Genomic DNA, 23413 nt, shown 5'->3' with positions numbered 1-23413 from the left:
AGAAAATGGAAGATTTTCCAGCAAATGTCACGCAGCTTCCAAACAGAAACCTCTTGAAGATGGATGTGCAAAGTTGCTTGTCAACAGAAATCATTTCACAGCTGAGGAAACTGGCTAAAGCAATCTTCAGCAAGAGGAAGATGCAGCAAGGTGCCTGGGTATTACATACAGCATGTTTCAAAAGGAGATTTTATAGCATTGTGGCACCTCTCTTTCTACAACCGATTTCTAATCTCCCATTCTCAGGTCCCAATTCATCCAATCCCATTCTGTGCAGTTTTGCTGACATTTCAAACTCCAAGAGACGCCCTCTGAAAACTTCTGTAGATAATATGCTACTCATTTGTAATGTAGTTCATTCATTTGATCTGCTTAGATATGATATTTATAGTCTCCTTTCACTTGATATGCTGTTTGTAACTTGCCCTTACCATTATTTGTACTTGTTCTGTTTTGTCTGGGATGGTACAATTATGTTGTAATAATTTGCATCTCTGATCATTTGGCCATAACAAGGTCTCCCCTAAGTTCCTACTAAAACGAGTTAAAATCAGAGTCAAATTAAACCTGCTTGAACAAGGACCACTTTTCCTGGAAGCTGCCCAGCAAGCAAACTGTTGCTTTTAATCTGTGCGCTATTTTGGCAAACTACATCCAAAGACTTAGAGGTCCTTAAGTTAAGTTTGCTCCTCAGAAAAGGCAAATGGCATTGCCTTTGGTAAATAAAACATTTTCATTTGGAAAAAGAATTAATGATGCATGATATCAACACATGAACTCTATAAACTGATGAACAGGAACAACAACATCAAGTCTTAAAGGGCTGGACGCAGGGAAGATATTTTCATTTCTTTTTAGTGAGTATTACCCGAGATACTTTAACAACACAGACCGTATCTACTGTAAACTTAAAATGGCCAGACCCACTTTCTGCAGAGAAGAAAGTGATACACTGAGCAAAGAAAAAAAAAATTGTGCAGGCTACTAGGCTACATTTATTTACTTTGTTTTAGTTTATTTACTTAATTAACTGACGTAGCCTTTCATGTATACATTACGTGAATGAAGCAGACCAGCACATTCTTCATTCTTATGGTTTTCAAATAAACCAGGCTTTATTAAAAATCTTTCAGTAAACAAACTCTACCAAACACAGGTCAAGCCACTTAACTGAAGGCAAAATAGCTGACTAGGGCAAAATTTTGGTAATTAAACTAGAAATATTGCAAATTGCTGGCCTTCTGACTTACTAAAAGCCATTCAATACATTATGTGCAAAGAGAAAAAAACAACCTTTAAATATTAGCTATTAATAAGCAACAGCCTGCTAGAAAAACCCAAAACTGGCTTCAAATTGTCCTTTACGGAAAAGGTTTCTCTCAGCAATTGGCAGCATTTGAAGAAGCAACTTGAGAACCAAGCCTCACAGAAATGGAAAGATTCTCAGTATTATGACTGTGTGGTTTTGCCTTCGTCTGGGACATTAAGATGACAGTGTTCCACCACTTATTTTGCAAATCTTCTTACAAAGGCTCTCTGTCATGGTTATACAAGATTTTATGTCTGATGCAAAGTACCATTCTGTCCCTCTGTGGCTACAAGCCATAAGTCTTTCAGATTTGGTGTTACAGCGTAACTGGGATCGTGCCTTTTGACACTACTGAAAACAGAATTATTTTTCCCAGCCAAGCAACCAGAAGTAAAAAGGGGCTATCAATCCCTTCTGAATAATCAGGAGGTCTACCAGCAGGCCTACCTTCCTCAGTTGCGTTCCAGTTGTTTAAATAGCTCCAAGTCCTGTCCCTTCACCAGGGTTTATATGTAACATTTCATTAAAAAGGAAAAAAAAAAAAAAGCAGTTCCACAAAAATAAAACACAAACACATTTCCTCCAGTAAAATCATGAGTGCACACACATGCACTTGTACATCTATAACCCCAGAAACGGCCATACCTATAGAGGAAGATTGTGGGCTGATCAGGAGATCTTCCTGAACTTGCTCGCTTCCTGGGACCGTCTGCTGATCGCTCAGGGAGCTCTGGGACGCGCTAACAGGCTGCGATACCTCCTCATGAACCTCCTCATCACTTAACCTCTCCACTTTGACACGCACGTCTTCCTCGATCACGAGGGGCGAGCTGGCTTTCGTGCTCTCACACGTCACGTAGTCTGCAATTCTTCTGTTGGACTCCGAGGGCCCAGGCATTTCCAAAGTCCTAGAGTTCTCCACCTGCTTCACCTTCTCAGACTGAAGCCTTCGATCAATTCCAAAAGGAAAAGTCCAGGGAAAAGCTAAGGAGGAGTCTACAGGCTGATTTCTGGACTCCGGGTAAGAAGTTGAAGGATTCAGCACTTGAGGGGAACTTGTTTGCGTGTTACACTTGAGGGGGCTCTCAGGAGACATGACGATGTAACTTTTGCGCTTTCTTCGCGACTCTCGGCACACGGGAATGGTTCTTTCCACCACGCTGCACTCCGAAGACACCGGAGACAGGCTGCCGTCTCGCGAAGTGAAATTGCAGTTTGCGCTGTTCTCCTGGCCTGCATCTAGCACCTTCTCTTGCTGGCTGTTGGGCGTATTCCATAAAATGCTCGACTTCATGAACTCCGAGCACGTGCTAGCCACGCTGAACATTTGCATGTAGCTGGCTGCGGCCAACACGTCAATAATGTTTTCGGTATTGATGGACAGTGTTGCCGTGTAAGCGTATTCCAGTAGGGGTATAAAACCAGTCACTGTCACGTGGTGCAGGTCTAACACGCTCTTGCTCTCGTCTTCTGCTTGGCCGACGAGTTTGGATCGGAAGAAGTCGCTGCAGGCTGCCAAAACCACCTTGTGCGCCCTGAAGATTTTGTCCTGGACGCGAATGGTGATGTCACAGAAATGTCCGTCGTTGCGAAGCATGTTCAGCTTTCCAAGCATCTCCTGACTGTGAGCAGGGGAATTATGAGTGAATGTTTTAACACCCATTTTTTCACCTTTCTGCTAGCGTTCCTTCCACATACGAGAGATCACAGGTATCCTAAAACAAAGAGAAGAGCCATCATTTTCATCTCAAAAAGCAAAAGTGAAGTGGTTTTACTTCAGACCCTGCTTGAAGAAAATGCAGTGGAATCCTCTAGGGCCTGGTTTGTTATTTTATTTTTTAGGATCCAGACTGTGCAATGGATTAACTATACAAAAATGCAATTACTCAGTTGTAATTTTCAAAAATGCAGACCAAATTGTTTGCAGTCTATCACTAATATTGTCTCCCACATTTCTGCTATTGTCCGCTCAGAACAAATTTCCAACACAGTTTAGAGAAAAACAAGTGCCTGTAACACTACAAAGAAAGCATTTTTGAAACCATCATCTGTGTAAGAAACCTCGATTTTTTATTTTCTGGGCTCAGGAAACTATTGCTCATGGCTCTTAAGCCTGAGGGACTTTGTCGAATGATCCTTTTAAGTGGAATAGACATTTTCTTGGATCCACTTATGAGCGTGCAGGAGCAGGCAAATATCCCAGAGAAGGCATTTAATACCAGAAGTTTTAGAGAAACTACAACATGAATTTTCAGAGGGCAGAGTTCAAGCTAGTAAACACAAAATAATAGTTGCCAATAGCTCTGCTTTACTGCTGTAGTGCAGGTACTGATTGCCTAAAGCTGCTTTTAATAAATAATTTTGGACTAGGATGAGAACTTATTGAAAATTTCTTCAAAAACACAGTGGATTACAAACCTCAAAGTGAAGTTTGGATTTAAATCAAATAGACACAAATTGATTTTATACATGTGATAAATAATGCAAGTAGTGCGACTTTTTCTTACAAAAAATACACACTGCCTTCTCGGGGACCAGTTCTCTTCTACGTGTAGGAACAAATGCATGTTTTCTGTGCAAGGTCCTGAAGGACTAGAGAGGACCGTATGTCCCACACTGTCTGGCAGCTGTAAAGACCATCTCCAAAAGAAAAAATATATAAAATTGGTTCCCGTGTTTGCTCAAACTCTTTCTGAATTATTCCACCACAGAGGGAAAATAAGCTGTAATGTTACACCTTCTTATGGCCCCCCAAGCTTCCATGTAAAGTCTTCTGTGTTCTACATGAGTCACGTAATTAACATGATACAGAAACATCATCTGGTAAAGCTGGCGGTTAAACATCAATAACATAATTGGATCTGATTATTTCCTGGAGTCAGTCAGCTTCTTCACATCACCCTTTGCCTCTTCCTTACACATACCCAGAACCATACCACTCCTGCAAATTGTGCATGTGAAGCTTCCCAGATACAGAGCTCGCTGTAGTTTGGAACAACTTACCACCAGTCTCACAAGTCTTAGCACATATTTAAATGGCAGCTGTCAGAGCCTATCCTGTTCTACAGGCATCTGCACTCGGCTTCTTCTTGTCCTCCGATTTCACTTTTGGTACTGCAAACCCTTTCACACTGGAAAAACGTTTATTCTAGAGAAGAGACTAAGACTTAATACACATAAAGGCTGAGTGAAACTGTAAGTCCATTTGGATTTAAAATGAAATTTCACACTACTGCAGAAGAAGAAATTGAGCACAAGCAAAACACTCCTCTTCAGTGAAAGAAAACATATCGACCTCAGGAGGCATCTGAAGATCCAGACTGTTTGTTCTCCAGCATGAATCAAATGAAAAGCATATTTAATTGATCTCAGACCAAAACTCTGCAGTAAAATCTTGTAACAGCATATTCTGAAATGGCCTTAGGATACCCTTCCTGCTGAATTCCCAGTAGCTGCAGCAGTTCCTTGGCACATCAGAAGCCCAGAACCCCTGTTCAGGAACTGGCTGCAAAAAGATGAATACATGCACAAGGACTATCAACAGTGTATCTGGTATTTAGAAACACCACTGATATAGAATGGTAAACAAAGAGAAAAACCTAGGCAAGCAATACTCCCAATACTTATATGCCCAGAAGACTAATCACAATCCTCCTTCTCCATTCATCTCAATGAGTAACGCTCACAATCCCTCCCGTCTCCGAGACATCTCTCCTGCTCACCTCCTTCAAACGCTCTTTTGAAGCACTGCTTGTCCTGCTTCCCCCTTCCTGCCTGCCTCTCCCCTCTTCTGGCTTCCTTTCCCCTTTCATCTTCTGCTTCCTTGACCTTGATCTGGTTACAGAATTTAAAATAAAATAGCGGAAGGCAGTGCAATAAATTTAAATGAATTTATTACATGAGAAGAGCGCCTGCCATGAACGTGGGACCTTGTTTTGTCGAGTCACTTCCATAACATGACTTTGTCCCTTGTTCCTCGGACACACCGCTGCTCAAACAAGCGGCTCCTACACAGGCTGAAGGATGTATGCGTATGCATGCTGCTTTCAGTAAAATCAGAAGAGCTGGGCTGGGGAGGGGAAACAATACCAGCTATTTATAGTTAATAAGGTAGTAAAACTGTCAAATATTTTTAGAAGATAATTTAAACAGTATGGAAGTATTTTTTCACATGAAAAGATGGGGATGCTAAAGCTCAGACAGGTCCTAAAGCATTCAATTCTCTTTTTTAAGTTTTCAGTGGCACAGGGCACTTCTATAGCTGCAGTAAGTCCTTCTGATAAAAGAGAGTAAAGGACCAAGGCATTACAACCCCACCTCAAGTCTTTGGATTGTCAACATTTCAAAATGACTTTTTTTAAAGCTTATTTTCAATTATTAGATATAATTGATAGATATAATTATTAGCTTTATCCTGACAATAATCCAATTATTAAATACACCCTGACAGCAGTTGTTAGATGCTCAGGTATGTGGTACTACATTCGGGAGTGATTAAGAACCAAAAGCGAACTAAACGCACAATACATTGGGAGCATTTGGGGTCTGGAGATCAAGGTGTATCAAATGATAAATGAGTCGGAGCTGTAAATGTTGCCTTCAGCTTTAAGCCAAACACCATCAGCGGTTCTGTAAGCAGGTCCTGGGTTGGTGTCAAAGAAATGGGGGCCAGCTTTTCCCTCCCAGCTGCTGGCAGCACAACCCCTCTCTCCCAACCAGGGCACTCACGTCCACCTTGCCCTGTCCCACGCTACAGAGAAGTATTTCAGAGTTCAAGAGAAACAGAAGGAAATGTAAAGATACTTTCAGAAGTTGTTAAAATATTCTCAACGGGGCACTTCAGCATGCATCAGAGTTGTTTTTAACTTTGCCTCAGACACTTGCAGCTCAAGCGAATGGTTTTTCCAGCGTGCATTCCCACACTGGAAACGTGTGGGAATTCACAACCTTGCCAAGGCGCTGATCCCAGGACAAGGTGAGAAGTCAGACAAGAGCACTTCAGGACTCCCAGAGAATTTTCTCCACTCCTGGGCAAAAGCAGTTTGAAGGCAAGTGCTACAGAACCAAAGACTTTGTACAATTAGTTTGAACATTAATTCAGGTCTGGGTGTTTTTTAATCCTACAAGCACTAATGTAGACCTGACCTTTAAGTAGTCAGAGCAACTTAGCTCATTCTTACTGTGTCAAGGCTAACAAAAAACAAGTTTTACCAAGTTATCAATTCACAAACGCTGTTTTGTGACAACGATTAAACATATGGCAAGCTTCTGTGCTTAGAAGCAGTAAATATGAAATTCTATACTATGCCCTGTAAATGGAAAAGAAATGGTAATGGTCGAAAAATTTGGCTTATGTGACCTGCCAGTTCCACATACGCAAAAGTTGCTTCTTCATCTCCTGACTAGCACTATGACTCAAATCAGTGTTTTTAAAACATAGTACCTAGAATGGTCTTGGTTTTTCTTCGAACAAGTCAGTGAAGCACACTCAGAGAACTGTTTGCATTCATTTTGTGACTTGGCAACATCATTTTACAACTCATTTTTAGCACCACAGAACTACCGCCCCACCTTTAAACTGTGTCCTGACCCGAGGACACTGACAAAATATGACAACTTCTCTGAATATGAGAACCAACTGACTCCAGGTATAGAAATGCCACGTTAGCTCCAGTGCCAAAATGCACAGGAAATTCCCACCCTCCTGCTCCCCAGCTCCTTGTTCATTGAACTTTGAAGTCATGGTGTAAATGGGATCACTACAGCTACCTTTGGGGAAATTTACTCATAACCCAGACTGCTTCTTGGCCACTGGTTACAGCACCATCTCATACGCAGCGGCAGCAGCCCGGGGATCGTCTGTGGGGAGAAATGCATGAATTGGAAAGTCTCCAATGGCTGAACTAGGAGCACTGCCCAACTACACCCTTACCTAAAATATTAGGCTGCTAACATAACTTTCACAACACACCTCATCTCTATTTCTTCTGTGCTCAAGAGGCAGCAATTGGCTGCTCTGAGCCACAGAGGTACAAAACCAGGATCTGCCATCATCCCCCTCTGCTGCACAGGTACCAGCACCCCCTTCTCCCTCAAAGTGCCTCACTGGTTAGTATAATTAAGTTTATAATTGAGTTAGAACAACTGCTCTGAGTGTGTACTTAACTTCAAGTTTGCTGTTTCTATTTCAGCCTTGAAACACTTGTCTATCTAAACACACATCTGTTTCCCCCAACAACACCAGCTGGCCTATTAAAAGGTACTATCTCCCACTACAAATCTTGCCTTGCTTCATTTGACAAAACTGCTGGCTGGAGCTCACAAACCGTTCCCGTTTCAAATGATTCAACAGCGCTTTCTAAACTTTGTTTAAAACAGCATTTTAGGTCAGCAAACCTAGTTTGAAATCAGCCTGCCATCGCCAAGCCTAGCGGTATTTATGAGAAGAGAAGGCAAACACAAGGTTCCTTTGCTCAAAATTACGTCAATGCACAGCATTCACTTTGGTGTCCTGGAATCTGAGGAATGCAAACCTGTAACCTTTAGCTGCAGTGGGTGAGCAGGCCAGGGAAATGAACCATCCAGAGAAGCACGCAGTGGTTGCAACTCCAATTTCCTCTAGGATAGCATACTTCAAATTGTAACTGCACAAAGGAGCTAGTGTTAAACTAGTTACTTCATAAACACACCGGTTGCGTTAAAACATGAAATAAACGCTGAGCTGCAGTCTATGAATGGGGTCTGAGGGGATACTGCTAGCCTGCAAAAGCTGTGCCAGCATCCAGGCCTGGGGCTGACCCGGCCCTTGGTCTCTGGGCCTGGAACCAGGCCTTTACCCCCCAAACCATTCCCACTTCACTACCCCAAGACACTGAAATTCCTCAGGTGCCCTCTTCCTCCCAGCTTCACAGAAGAGGATGATTTTGAGGTGTTTTCCTTTGTAAGGAGGCTGTGGGGAGCTTCTGTTCTTGGACAGGGCTCTCTGGCAGGTCTGGCCGGCATCCTGGAGGAGCGCTGGAAGCACAGCCCGGCCTCAGAGCAGAGAATTGCTGACAGCGAGGTACCAACCTCTGGAAAGCTCCACCTGGGAGCTTTATTTGTAGAGTAATTCCACATCCGAAGCTGAAGCCTAGAAATGCTACAATCCATCTATTTATTGTTAGCAGTAACATTCCCTTTCACAGCAGAACACAGACGAAAGTATGTTTTTCTTTTTGAACACTCTCCGCAAGTGCTGAATTTGATAATGTCATTTCTTTCGTAAAAGAGTGGTTTTGGCTCACCACTTTTGACAACCTCATACACCAGAGGTTTTGAGGCCATTGACTCCATCTACAATTACTGTCGTTTATAAAAAGCATTTCTTAGCTTCTCTGTATTCACAGAGAAGTTTATACCTATATATTGCCACTTCATCTTTTTTCTTTGAAGGAATCCTTTCCAAAGATGCTATGGCTGCAAGTTGCTCCCCAAACAGTCACCTCTTCCTCTGAAAAAGGTCCAGCAGAGACTTCCCAAAGAAAGACCTTCCCAAATTTCAACTACATACCAGCAGGCGCTGGTGCAGAGGGTGGCAGGAGGTATTTCAGAACTTGCATTCATAGAGGTGGACTAAAACACCAGCAGTCAACAGCTGCTTCAAACGTTTAAGTGCACACAAATAATTCTACGTTGATTCAAGCCTATGTAAACAGCCTACATAATTTTCAGATTAAAGATGAACTCCATGCACCCAGGCCTGTTTAACACTTGTTGAAGCCACGCTATGGCAATGACCACCACCACCAACCCCACATCTTCAAGAAATCACTAAGGATCCAGCTAAGCTCCTCACAAATCCTATAACTCCTGAGTTTTACAAAGCCTAAGTACCAAGGCTGTGACCCCATCACAATAACTTGCTGAAAAGATTTTCACATCTGGAAAGCCTGAGCTGTGCCACGATATGATAACTTTACTTGCTTGGCACCAACCAAGGTAAGTCTCTTCAGTACAGGATACTGAGATGCAGGTGCAAAAGCACTCATTATTCCTTTACTCTAAGTTCACTGACAGACTAGAAATAGTATTTACCTGCAAAGCACAAGGAGGAAAAGCACCTGATAGCTCCTCTACCCAAATAATTACTTGGAAACATCAAGTGCCCACAAAATATCTGGTTCATATTCCTAACACATCCCTTAAGTTTTCTCAAAATTATAAGAATGGAAAAGCCGTAACTGTAACATGCCACAAGAACAGAGAAGATGTTTGAGGGCATGGCAAAATCTCTGATGGCAGTTACAGCACTGACTCACATTATCACTGCTATTGAAAACATTAATCTTTAATGTGGATAGCAAAAAAACAACACAGCTGACAGAAAAGTAGATTTGCGTGACACAAAGCTGGTAGGTGCATTTTAATTCTCAGAGCTGCTGAAAGCATTGAGACCAGTGCTGGGGTGCCAGAAACAGCAGTTAATTCTACAAAACAGTTTTATTGTAAATTGAGATGGTAGGTCAGCTGCAACAGAACAGTTCTGAGAGAATAAAATTAGAAAGCATTTACATATACATTTTGAAGGAAAGTTGAGCATGTAATTTTTGTAGTAACAACAGACGCCTTTCCCCTCACTTGTGGCAGCAGAGTACAGGCTGTCTTAGGTTTGCATGACTGGAACTTCAGCTTCAAGTTCAACTTAAGTGCTGATACTCCTCCTGTGTAAGATGCCACAGCTCCCACTCATTTATCACCCTTGCAGTTTATCATTCAAAACCCAGGTACTGTTTTTGGCAACCGTGCTTTAATTGCTGTTGTTTCTAATCCATCCAATTTACTCTTGAGGTGCATTACCAAACAAGAGGGAAAATGAGCAAAACATCCACCTCTTCAGGATTTCAGCTTTAACTGTTTATACAGGCATCAAGGTGTAAGCTTTGATCAGAAACCAGTGCTGCTGCCAAATGCACTGAACTTGAGCTCTCCATGTCCTGGAACACGCAGTTTACTCTGCGGTGAGGAAATTGATACACAACTTGTATGAAGCTAACAAAAGAACTCACATTTCTGTGCAAATTCCTACAAATAATCTTTAGAAAATTTTCAGCTCTCTCCTCAGTTTTTGTCATGGTGAGCCCAGGGCCAGCTCACCACACTCTTTTGTCACCCTTACTCAGTGCCTGGTAGTGGGTTCCAAAGCTTTGGCTGAGCAGGGCATGCTCCTGCCATATTCTGTCAATGTCCATGCTCTGTCAAAGCCCCAGAAGCCAGTCCCTTAACCACCACTGCTCCCAGAAGCATCCACTTAGCACGGCTGTCTTGACTCAGAGCTGATCTGAACAGAACTGAAGGGGCCTGCGAGAGAAGCCAAAGCATCTTGTTAGGGACCTGGGTAACACCGTATTACCAAACCTCCCCACAAGGCGGGATGGGAAAGGCACTGCTTTTGCAATCTACTTCTGCTTGTTCCTGTTACACGGTTTCAGCCTCGTTCACCAGAAGAGGTGCAGCTTGCTATTCTGTCTCTCCCTCAGTTTTGCAGAAGTTTTTGTTTTTTTTTTTACACCATGGATATTTAACAACTAAACAGCACAATACCTTCTGTTAAAGCAATCCAAACCAAGAATAAATGGGATAATATTTACTTGGTTCCAAACATTTCAGTTATACTGGTTCTAAACAATGCTCCAAGTAAAAAGTGTACAGAAGTTAGAGTGAGAGGACCAAAGTCTTCCTCACGCTACAAGACTGCCTCTGGGTGTAAAAGCAGCATGTTTGCTGGATATGTGAAAAAAGCAACGTTTACTGTAATGAAAAACAAGGGAACATGTCTATTGCTTAAATCCCAAGTAATTTAGAATATTCAAAACAACATAAAACACATCACAGAGATGCTGTTCTTGTAACACGAGGTCTTAACAAAGAAAAGGCTATAAACCATTAGTTAAACCATTATTTTTCAGGAGTTGCTGTTTCTACACATACTGTGAAGCACAGTATGTCTTTTTTTTTTTTTTCTAGATCATTCATTTACAAAGTCAAGAAGTCGAATGCAAAAATTCAGCAGCCCTATTGCAACAATGTAGCAGGAGATATTAGATAAAGGCAGTCTGGATGCAGGCTGACAGAAAGAACTACTACGGCCTAATCAGGAGCCTACATTAGAGTCCAGCACAAGGCAGGGGATGGAAATGCAAATACCCAAACGAAGGTGGATCAGTCGATAAAAGTGCCTTTATAAACCTTTGAAAATGTCCCAGTGATGAAATGGAACACGACATGGAACTTACCAATTTGGGCTGACACATCCTCCAGCACATCCTTTGCAGACTGTATCTGCTCAGAAGCCCCAAACATGTCCTGAAACTCAAAGGAGCTCTGTTCCAACCCCTGCATCTGGCAGAATTAAGAAGTCATCTGTCTGAACGTAACAGATTACAGATGCCAAGGCCACCCTCATTAAGCTTACCAGCAGCCACACACTTGCAACAGACTCTTGTGCAGCTCCGTCTTGTCATTTCCTCGTGAAAGTGACACTTCCAGATTTATTCATGTCCTTTATCATCCCGTATACGTGGCCTACAGGAAGCAGCCTACAAGACTTCCTCCTGACCCACCTCAAGTTGGCAAGAGGATTTTGTCTTACTGTAAGCCTTTCTTTTCATTTCTACAGAGACACTCTGCTCATGTCTCGGGCAAAGAGAAAAATGAGCTTTAGTCTCCACAGCTGACAAACTTACGTCTGCCATGAGGCAGCTTCACAGCAGATAGTAATTTCCCCATTTATCTGTGAATCGGTTAACTGTGGAAGGTGTCACAGAGTTGGACTTCAAGTCATATACAGTGAAATGCAACCTGCTAAATGGTTTCGGTCCCACTGGCTTTGGGCAATGAAAATGAATCTGCACAGCACTGCAAACGGCCATGGCCAAGAGCAGACCCTTCTGACTGATGGGAGAAGCTGCGAGCTGACAGAAGTTTGTAACCAAAACACCCTGGGAACCACTGACAGGCAATTGAGAGCTCTGTATGTGGGCACTCAGTGTGCTAGATTACTACAGCAAGATTAAAGCATAGCTACAACTCCTAGGCTAGATAAAACTTGAAGATTAAAGATCACGTTGTAGGTGTGTAAAACATGTTGCCACTCCTTTCATTAGAAGTCAATCTAAAAATGTTTCCATTAGACACCGCTCTGTGATTATAAACATGCAATCTGATAGTTTAGTTTTCAAGAAAAGGTGCTACTGTACTAGGAGAAGAGGCAAGACTGTTCAAAGATTGTCTTATTGTGTGGCACGCACCTGCCAGAAGGCTTGGCAACATTACCACAGTGTTAATTCAATCTCTCAAATATTTAGTGCCAAAGCTCCGGTTATTTAAAAACATAAAGATGTTTTCATCTCTCAAAGATCAGCAGTGATATATGATTAGGTGTTTGTATACAACTGCAGAACCTGGCTGAATGAAAACAATATGAAGAAAAGAAGAACGGAAAATAAGAAACCAAACGGAAAATGCGACACCACCTGTGTTTACTGAAGCTGAAGTATGTCACACTAACTCGATAATGCATTTTTCAGAAGAAAAAAACCAGAAATGCCACAGAAGATGAGGACTACATTAAAATGTTTGAATAACGTGACATGCAGAATTATTAGCAAAAACAAGATGAATAGACAAACTACAAGTCAGCTAAGGAGCTGGTTAAAAAGACGTAATTTGTGTACTTGAAATGACAGGTTAAAGAATTTACCTGTGAAGTGCCATAAGGAGTTGTTTTAGCAATAATCTCCAAGTGTTTCCGTAGAGACACAGGCTCAAAAAAAAAATGCTGATGAAAAGGCTTAGATGTACCATCAGCACAAAGCGTAAAAACAAATGACTTAACTCGAGTCCTAGGAACAGAAGGAAATTCACTGGAAATCCAACAGTATGAAATTAAAAACCCACCATTATATACTAGGGACCTACTAATAGAGCTGAGCTACAATCTGGAAGCTAATTAGTTAAAAGTGACTTTGGAGAAAAGATCTCCATAGCATTTAATTAAATTGAGCAGCTAACTGAAAGGCCCACAGAATAACCAGACTATTTTAATACCTCATTTTTTTGTCAGGTGGTTGTCAAGATCTATTTTAGCCTCCCAAAAGGTTCTCAAGAGGATTTTTTGGTGCGTTCTTCTTCCCTGCATGTCTGCTGCTTACCTTGTCTCTAAAGTAAGCTATGCTTGGGTCTTCTCAGAGCACCTGACTTAGCCAGACATTTCAGACAGCAACATGTACTAGCTAGAACCAACAGGGCATCCATTAAGTGCACTGATCAGCAAGACAGTGCTTAATCTCAGGATCTAATTAAAAGAAGAGATTACAATAATCAGGACAGTACTGGAGCGTGTGCCACACATGAATCGTTGGTCTGACGCCACTGAGTATTTTTTACGCAAGACCTAGAAGATGAGATGTGCCTTAAAACACTTACAGATACGTGGAGAAGATAGATGTTCTCTTAAAGGACTCCACACCTTTCGACATCACTGAAGCTTGCTGGCTGCAACAAATGGCACACCTGATGCACCAGCTGAGCTCTTTTAAGATGCACCTGGTGAGAGCGGACAGCAGCAACTCGCAGCATTTTGGTGCAGAACGGGTGAAGAGCCTCGGGAACGGAGCCAGGTACAACACGCTGGCTGCTCCATCCCTAACAACACGCAAGCAACTCCACACGTTTTCATATCCTGTGTTGTTTTTTTTTTTTTTTTTCTTTTCTTTTTTTTTTTTTTTTCCAAGTCTTGTCTTCACGAGCCACGACAGTTTTTCAAGTTTTGGTGTGATCATTTGAAGTCAGCTCTTTCAGAGAACAGAATGTTACCATTCACTACTTCAAAGGACCCAGATTTAACTTGTTGCCTTTTTGAAGCTGCAGTGCAAAGTATAAACTTTATGTGCCTAATATAGCTTTCACATGGTTGAATAAGCAAACTCGATAAATGCCACTTTCCCCAGCCTCCAGCACTTTGAACTTTTCATTGTAGGAATCTCACATTAGTGCTCCATATAACACATAAAAGTACATTTTCAGGCTGTACTTAAAACTGAGGCTCATTTAGCAACGCGAGCAATAACAGCTAAGAGGTCTTGCTATATATGCAATATTTATTTTCTTAATAAAAATTAATGTGCAAACTTCATTAGACGGAATGTATTGTGATACATCACACATTCATTGCCCTGCAACTGTTTTTTCACCAGTTCTCTGAAAAAGCCCACGACCAAACTCTTACACGGTGAGTTTAACAGCCGTTTGCCCTGAAAGTGCGTGCTGGAGATGCTCGTACCACCAGCACACAAGCAAACCTGTTTGTTTTGTTTTGTTTTCCTAGAATAAAAGCAACAAATGAATTTGCAGTATCGTCATGCAGGCAAGCCCCAGAACATAATGAGATTATACCGAGCGGACTGATGTTACATCCCTGAGGCACACATTCAAATTCAACCACTCTTTCCACAACAGCGTCATTTTAACGCGCTCTAAACACTTTCTTCAAAGTTCTCCCTTGTGCTAACTCCAATCTAGTTTGTCCCCGGCTTCCCAGTGTAGACAAGCCCCAGCATGACCTCTTCCCATGCTGCGTAACAAAGCACCAGGCTTCATTTTCCCCATCTCAGCGAGGAGCTCGAACCGAGACCCAGACCCGCCGGTACCCGCGGCCTCGCTGACCTGAGGTCGAGCACTTCTGAGTGTGTGGGGCAGGAAGCACTGGGTTAGGCAATTCTTCCGACCGAGCTGCGGGAATGCTACTAGTCTCAGAACAAATACTAGTCAAACATTAAATTCTACTAAATACTGTAAATTGCCCCCCAAAATCCATAAAGCGCTTTTATTTGTCACATGGCAGCAACCTTCTCATCTAAACGAACACCAGAAAGATAATTTTTCTTGTTGTACCACGGCTATCCACAGCATCGCAGTCTATGCTCTCGGAAGCTCTGCAAGCATCTCAACAAACTTTGGAACAATGTACATCAAAGTCTGCTCACCCCAATCTCCCTCCCAAATTACTACCAAAAGCCCCAAGCCGTTTTTGGGGGTGCCATGGGAAAGAAGTGGGGAGAAAAATGGCATGGGCTTTGTATCCTCATGCCAAACTATTATATTCAAAGACTTTCTTGGTAGCTCTACTGTATTAGATCCATGGAAGAGTCAAAAGGTGAACCGAAAACCTCTGTGCTTCCTCACACACGTGTACACCTCCTTACAGAGCACCGCCAAGCCTTACTACACAACTTTGAGGAGAAAAGAGGGCACACGAGGCATTTTTCAGACAGAAGAGAGTCGATTTCAGACATCACTTTAATTGATGGCACAGCAAAAACCACCCTTGGAAAGTAAACCATCTCTTCTGTTCCTCCAGGACAAAACCTGGGTGTGTTATGCCCTGAGAGCCGCCAGCAGCAACACAATTTCGGGAGCTGAGGAATCCCTCCTCTCCCCACCCCGGTGCTGTCACCCCCAAGCACTGCCTCCTACCTGACTGTGTGCGAGGCTTTAATTTTTGTCACTTGCAAATGACAAAGCTGTCGCCTCATTTTGCAGAAACAAACGACTGTAACTGCACATCACAATCATTAGGTTTGTGACAGCCAAATTTGGCTAAGTGCTAGTTTTTACTGGTTCAGCACAAAGCTTACCTGTCAACTGATTTGTTGTTTGAAGTACTCAGTTTTATTACAAGAAATGACAGCTTTCCTTCCCCGACTTCAATTTCGGATTAGCAAGGAAGCATTACACCTTAATGAAATACACATTAACTGTAATAAATTAATTTTTCTGAGGCAGAATGCAAATCTCAACCCTCCCCGAAGCGTGCTAGCCCCGTTCCTGCCAGAAGTACGAGAAGCCTGCGCTGACAAGCAACGCCACGGAGAACCTGCGGAAAGAGCAAAGGGGAGAGAGATCAAGGCGCAGCCACACGTCGGGCACAATCTCGAGAAGCAAAAAGGCATCGCCGACCCAGACGGCGTGGCCCAGGGCCAGCTAGTCGGGGTGTCACAGACACGGCAACAAGCAGCCGCCTCTCAGACGGAAGCAGCTATAAAGAATCCCCAACAAGTTGGAGCAAGGCAGGAATGCGGTTGTGTCATCGCCCTCTTAGCACTGTGTGTACCCTTTATTTTCCTAATGACTCAATTATGCAGGTAAAATTAAATGCCTAAAAGGAGTTCTTCCTGGCCCTGAAAACTCAAAATCCTGGTGTTTACCCAAAAAGCTGCTGTCAGGTGAGCAGCAGCAATGCAGGCTCTCTCGCTTTCTTGCCTTGTATGGCCAAACCTGGGCTGGGAGCACCAACCGCATGGCTCGGGCTGGGAATAAAGAGTTTTGTGCATTTTGTTTTCATCCATTAGCTTTTTTTTTTTTTTTAAGCCTCCAGCATCTTTATTAACATCTCACAGAAACCTCTTGGAGTACATCTTTCTTACCATGGGTATATAGCCACTAAAGAGAGCAACAACAACAAAACAAACGTCAAAAGCTGAAAGAAAACTTCAAAAGCTGCTGGACCTGCAGCACTCCAACACCATGTGAATATCCGTCCCTAACGTGGGACCAACTCACACCATAGCCACCAGGCATCTCAAGGACTTCTGGATCTCCACAGGACACATCGTAATGCTTTCAAAACCCAGCACAAGACTCACCTGTGGCAAGTACGCACCATAAATTCACTTTTTTCATAAGGTACTCTTAGTAATACCCAAATGCACTGTGCCACCTGTAATTAAACTTATAAACCAACATCTTCTCGAGTATCCCTAACTGTACCTCCAGCAACACAGCACAATGACGACGTTCAGTTGTACTTCTGAACATAAAACACTGCACAGCAAACGTTTATAACATTAGCACTGATGAGCTACAAAATGCCCTTTATGAGAAAGCCTCTCAGTGCTCTGGAAAAAATGCCTTTATTCAACCTTCTTGGGTAGAGCAGGCAAACAAATGTTGTGGTTGAATCACCTCAAAACAACGTGGCAGACCTCAAAGGGAAAAAAAAAAAAAAAAGGTGATGTAGAACAGCCTCTGCAGACAGAGGTACTAAATAGCCTGGGACAATTCAGCTGGGGGGGAACAAAGAGAAAACTGAGAACACAGATCTATACAATTGCAAATGAGAAGGTGACTGGCAAAAAGATTCTTTATTCTTTCTGCTGCTACAGAAACTAGGCAGCACTCAATGAAATTACCATGCACCGGGTTTAAAAAAACACAACAGGAAATACATTTTCGCACAATTTGTGGAATTCACTGCACAGCGCACTGCAGAAGCTGAAGGTACGAACTGCTCGAAAGGTTTAGGCAAATCCACGGATGACGGGACCAAGAGGCACAACTGAACAGGTTGTCTGCACGCACCTCCAGCTCAGGCCATCTCTAAATCCCCTGCCACTGGTAGACGCGCTGAGGGATGATTACCATGCCACCTCCGTCTGCTCTGCTACTTTCCCCCTAATGATTTACTTCTGGCCACTGTCACCGACCGCACGCTGAGCTGCGCGCATTCTGCAGCCCTTATTATCCCAGCCCTCTCGCACTCTGATAAACCTGTTTGTCTGAAATCATTATTTCCCCGGCTCTAAATTGGAATATATTAAAAACACGCTGTCTACAAATAAAGCGTGGTTTAAGTCACTTCCTTAAATTGATTAAATGGAAATAAAGAACTAAATTAAATTCCCGGCCTTCCCAACTCCTCCCTCCCCATCACACACGTGAATGCCATTTTCCCAGGTCTGCAGCTCGCTCCCTACCACCACCATTTCATTTGTGCACCTTCTGCAAGCAGCACCAGACATTTGTTTTCATCCCGTGAAACCATTAGAAGAATCAATGTGACCTCCAAAGGAAGTTAAGAGTAATGGACTCCCGTGTTTACTTAGCAGTAAGTACACAACTATTTAATTAGATCTATTTGCTAAAAACTGCATCTTTCAAGGCAACAGCAGCAACCGCAAAGCGAGGAGCTTCAACTTCTTGCATAAACCAGTTTTCAGGGCTTTTTTGCTGCTTAATACTGCTGAAACAGTAATGGCCTGCTATCAAAGCGCTGCTACAGGTGAAGGCACATTTCCCACCCGGCCCTGTTCCTTTGTCAGAGCACCAGGTAATCGAGCTGCTGCCCCTTTTCAGCCGCGCAATTCCGAGACTGATGTCATATTGCCAGCGACAGACTCAACGCGCCCTGCGACCGTAGCATTTAATTTCAGAGTCAGCACTTGACACGTTGAAGTATTTGAAATTCCTGAAGTCTGGCTGTCTGCACAGTTGCATAATTTGAGCAGGGATAACCTACTTCTAACCAGGCAGGAGAGATGTGTGTCAACAGACAATCCCTGCTACGTCAAGGGACATCTCCTTCCTCGTCACGTACCTGCACAAGCGTCGCTCGACGATTTGTCAGTTTGGTTTTCTTCTTGTTTAAGCAGTGAATTACAACGCCAAAAAAAAAAAAAGCGAAGTTACACGTATCATCGCATCTTGTTACAGAAATAAACATCCCTAAAGATCGTTGAAAAATAAAGTTTATCAGATGCAACAGACAGCAGCAGTGAAGCACCAGATGAGAAGGAACCAACACGAGGGCAAAGGACCCGAGGTCTCCTTATCAGTGACAGGTGAGCGGTGTTTGTGCAACCTCACCTTATAGCAGACATCACACGGCCATTAAGGACACAAAAAGAAAAAGCCTCCTTCAAATGGGTCACGGGGTTCAACCAAAAATAATGCCGGGCCACTTGTTCAACTTCACACGCAGGGGAAGCTGGACTTGCTTTTGATCCTCTTGGCAAACAGCTGACCAGCCCCTCGGAGCAGCATGCATTTGCAACAGACACCACAGAACGAAACCACCCCTTTAAAAAGTTGCCAGAGTTTATGATTAACCTCCTGTTGCAACAAACACGGCAAGGATTCAGTTTCACTTGCCGACTACTTCTGTTACGTATTACAGAAGAATTACACAGAGACCCTCGCCCCCCAAAGCTCCCAGTCACAAACAGAAGAGTTCTCTCACCCTGTAAACAAAACCAGTGGGAAAGCTCCTCGGTGGGAAAGCAGGCGCGAGCCTCCCCTCCTCGCGAGCTAGCATCCGCACAGCATCCACCTGGGGAGGCTGAAGGAGGGCTGGAAATTCCCTTCCCCTGGAAAGGGACTGCTCGGAGTGTTCGCACCAATTAAAGCCTCAGATTAAAACCAGCTGTTTAAATAGAAGGAGTCCCTCGGGAGACGCACTTACAGCATTATAACCAGTTTCTGGTATAAACAGCTTTACATCAATGGGAGTATTTACGTTGGTAGAGCTGCATCTCGGCTCGCAGGCTAACACTTGTTCAGCTCTATCTTCATAAACAGGAGCACTTAAACCCAGGCAAGGTCTCCAGGCGCATCAGGGCTCGGATCCGCGTTACGCACAGACATCGAGCTGCACGAAGAGAGCTCAGGGGCAGAAGAAAGGCACAGCACGTCTGGGATGCCCTGCAAGACTCCGGGACGCCAGCCTGTGAGCCTCCAGAGCAATGCCATCCCTACCCGGTGCCGCCTCGCAGGGTTTGCAGAGCAGTACCACGAGCGTGACCTGCAGCTCAAAACCAGAAAGCACCTCAGGGGGGAAACTCCTCCACCTAAATAAAAGCTAAGAGTACCAGGCACCCAAAGGGCAAACAAAATTAAAATACAAGGAAAAAGGGAAAGTGCCATGCCAGGCGGGAGAAGCACAGAGAAAAAGCAGGGGCAAGCACCTAAGTGGGAAAGCTGAGAAGTTTCCCACGTGGGTAGGGCAAACCTAGGATGTGGTGTGAGGAGAATAATGAAAGCAGGAGACTTCTAGAAACATGCGAGAAAGATTCTGAGCTGGATGAGAACGGGAGGCTGACAAGATCAGGCAACTTCCAAACTACAGGTACCACTTGAAAAGAGAAACCCAATGAATTTCAGACCAGAGGTTTCCAGCTTGGGATCTGCAGACCCCCGGGAAGCACACAGACTGCTTCCAAGCAGCCTCTGGGAGAGTAAATGGAAAAGAAAACCCAGGGCAGCCATGAAGTGCAGGGTAAGAACAGGTGACCCCTCTGGCACGTGTAGTGAGGAAGTGCCACGCTGCGGGGGCAGGCGCCAAAACAGCTGCCGCCGGGTGTCTGCGGGGACACAGGAGACATGGAAGGACACACGGGGAAACCTGCTGCCTGGGAGCATGTGGGACAAACACCCACATCCCGAAGGCGACCTGTGAAACGCTGCCTGTTCCTCTCCTGGTGTGTGCAAACGGGCACGACAGACCCAACACAACGGGATGTGCCAGCAGCCTTTGGTAGCCAGGCGATGCGACACCCGTTGCACAAGGCCCTGGAGACAGACCCTCCCTCGCCAGCAGGTACAACGCGCTCGGCAGAGCCGTCTCTTTGCTTTGCTGGGAGATCCGTGCCTGCCTATTTGGCCGGAAAGCCTCAGCAGCTTTCTGCAGGCAGCGAGAAGCCTCCTGGGGTGCCTGCGCTTGAGCGGGCTGCGGCGGTCAAGCACGGAGGCATTCCCCAGCACAACCTGCGTACGGAAAGAGCATCGAGGCACTCGGGCGGGCAGCGGTGCCCCGCTTGGGGTGGGCGCCTATAGGCGAGGAGGCGACAGCTCTTGGCGAGCCGCGAGCGTGGCACAGACCCCCCAGCTCCCGCGTGTGCCGGTGTTGGTGCCGGTGTTTGTGTCTGCGCAGGGCAGGCCGGAGCCAAAATAACCAGGGAGAGGCGGAGGGGGAGCGGGGAGGCAGGGGAGACCCCAACGGGTGGGCAGAGGGGCAGGGGGTGCTGCAAGGGGGGGGGGGCAATGCCGGGACACGGGGCTCTGCCTTGCAGCCTGGGGGGCTCCCCTTCCTCCATAAACACACGCGGCGGGGGGGGAGAAATAAATAAATAAATACATAAATAAATAAATGAAATAAATAAATAAATGGAAGCAGCGGCAGGAGGCACAACTTCCCCAGCTGCTGCTTGCCCCGGGGGGGGTCTCAACAGGCCCGGAGGAGGGGACGGGGGGGGACGGGGGGTTAACAGGGCTGGGAGAGGGGGATGGGGGGGCTCTGACAGAGCTGTGGGGGGCACGGGAGGGCTGAGGGGGAGACAAGGGGACCCCACAGGCCTGAGGGGGGGGGGCACAGGGGGCTCCTAAAGACCCGGGGGGGGCACAGGGTGCTCTGAGGGTGCTGTGGGGGCACAGGAGGCTCTGTCAGGCTGGGGGGGGGCACAGCGGGGTCCATGCCAGGCGCTGCCCCCCCCTTGTTTTTATTTCCCCCCCCCCCCCCTTCCCCACGCGGCGCTGCGGGGGGGCGCTGCCGGGGGCGGACCCGCGGTGCAGCAGCCAAAGCCCTCCCCCGGCACCCGTTGGTTCCCCCCCCCCCCACCTCCCGTTCCTCCCCCCCCCCTCATCACCCCCGTTCCCCCCCCCCGTTACCTGCGGGGCCCGGGAGGAGGCCGAGCCCCCTACCGCGGCTGGGCCATGGCGGGGCGGCGGCAGGAGGAGGAGGAGGAGGAGGAGGATGAGGAGGAGGAGGGGGGGGGGCGGGAGGAAGGCGCCGCCGCCGCCGCCGCCTCCCCCTCAGGCGGGGAGGGGAGGGGAGGGGGGGGGGGAGCGAGGAGGGGGGGGGGCGGCGGCGCGCGCGGGGCTGGGCGCGAGGAGGGAGGGAGGGGGAGGAGGGGGCGCGGGGCGCGGGGCGCCGTGTTTGTGTCCCACAGTGCTCCGCGCGGGGCGGGGCCGGGGGCGGGGCCAGGGGCGGGGCTACGGGGGAGGGGGCGGAGTTAAGGGAGGGGGAGAGGGCGCAGGCGCGGGGAGAGCGCGGGGCTGGGGGCACCCCCTGTGCGTGCAGCCCCCGGGACCGTGCACCCCGCACGCCCCACTGCATGCACAGAGCGGGACCGTGCACACGGGACACCCACGTTCGTGCATGCATGGGCAGGACGGTGCACACAGGACGCCCCCGGTGCATGCACCCCCTGGGACCATGCACCCCAGGCACCCCACTGCATGCACAGAGCGGGATTGTGCATGTGGACACCCCAGGGGGTGCACGCCCCAGACCATGCACACCGGGCACACCGGTGCATGCAAGGAGCAGGACTGCACATGGGATGCCCAGCTGCATGCACGGACAGGACTGTGTACATGGAACACCCCGGTGCAAGCGCCCCCCAGAACCATGCACCCCAGCCACCCCAGTGTGTGCATGCACAGGCTGGGACTGTGCACACAGGACCCCCTGGTGTGTGCGCCCCCATGGATCGTGCACACAGGGCACCCCAGTGCATGCATGGACCAGGACTGTGCACACCAAGCACTTTGCAGCATGCATGCATAGAAAGGGACTGTGCACACAGGACACCCGAGTGTGTGCACCCCCAGACCATGCACACCCCCATGCATGCACCCCCAGGACCAGGCCCCTTTCCCAGCGGGTGCCCCCCAGGCAGCTGCCCCAGCACACAAAGCGCAGCCACACGTGGGAGCAGAATCCTCCAGTTTACATCTACCCCAATGGAGCTGGGAGTTAATGAGTCTCAAGTTAATCCAGCCCTGTAATTTGGTCCAAATCTGCACTAACTTGGGGTAAGCGCAGTTTAATTTGAGGTGATTAGTGCGGCCATTTTCTCTGTGGTCACGTTATTTATTTATTTATTTATTTATTGCAATAAGTGCTCAGTAAATTGAGGCAGGAAACAGATTGAAAGGCCACCGTCCAAGAACGTTAATCAGTGGTAAAATATTTTAAAGTGGTCCCTGGAAAACACCACACTGCTCCTCAAACAACAACAAAAACAACCAAAAAAACCCCACCACCAATAACAGAAAATAAGGCCAAACTCCTTGTGCTGGTGTAAAAACCCTGGGACTGTTTTTTTGCTGGTTACTTGCAAAACCAGGGGGAGAGCGGAACCCCTGCAGGCTCTGGGATCCTGCTCTCTGCTGCTTCATTCTCCTTTGGCTTCCTCTGGTTTTGCGTTTGCTGGGAGCTGCAGGGTAAACCCTGTGCACTGCTCTTTTGCAAGTTACTTTGGTGAAAAGCAGGAGCACAACGGCACCGATTTG

General features: G+C 46.1%; 1 protein-coding gene across 5 annotated transcripts in view; it reads right to left on the bottom strand.

Moving 5' to 3' along the window:
- ZBTB44 (zinc finger and BTB domain containing 44) overlaps positions 1-21931 on the bottom strand; it is a 41443-nt gene extending 19512 nt beyond the window's left edge. For 4 of the 5 annotated variants that reach the window (XM_082777808.1, XM_082777810.1, XM_082777811.1 and 1 more), the window contains exons 1-2: positions 21785-21931; positions 1955-3024 (exon numbers count right to left, since the gene is read on the bottom strand). In XM_082777808.1, the coding sequence (XP_082633934.1) occupies positions 1955-2972 (1018 nt within the window). In that variant the 5' untranslated portion in view covers positions 2973-3024; positions 21785-21931. Of the gene's footprint in view, positions 1-1954; positions 3025-18988; positions 19745-21784 lie in introns of those variants that run through there. The other variant, XM_082777809.1, reaches the window with a different exon arrangement.
- Between the last annotated feature and the right edge of the window lie 1482 nt (positions 21932-23413).

This window comes from Aythya marila, assembly GCF_965140915.1.
Source record: "Aythya marila genome assembly, chromosome: 23".
In the NCBI taxonomy this organism is placed as follows: Eukaryota; Metazoa; Chordata; class Aves; order Anseriformes; family Anatidae; genus Aythya; species Aythya marila.
This window is presented reverse-complemented; position numbering and strand designations above follow the sequence as displayed.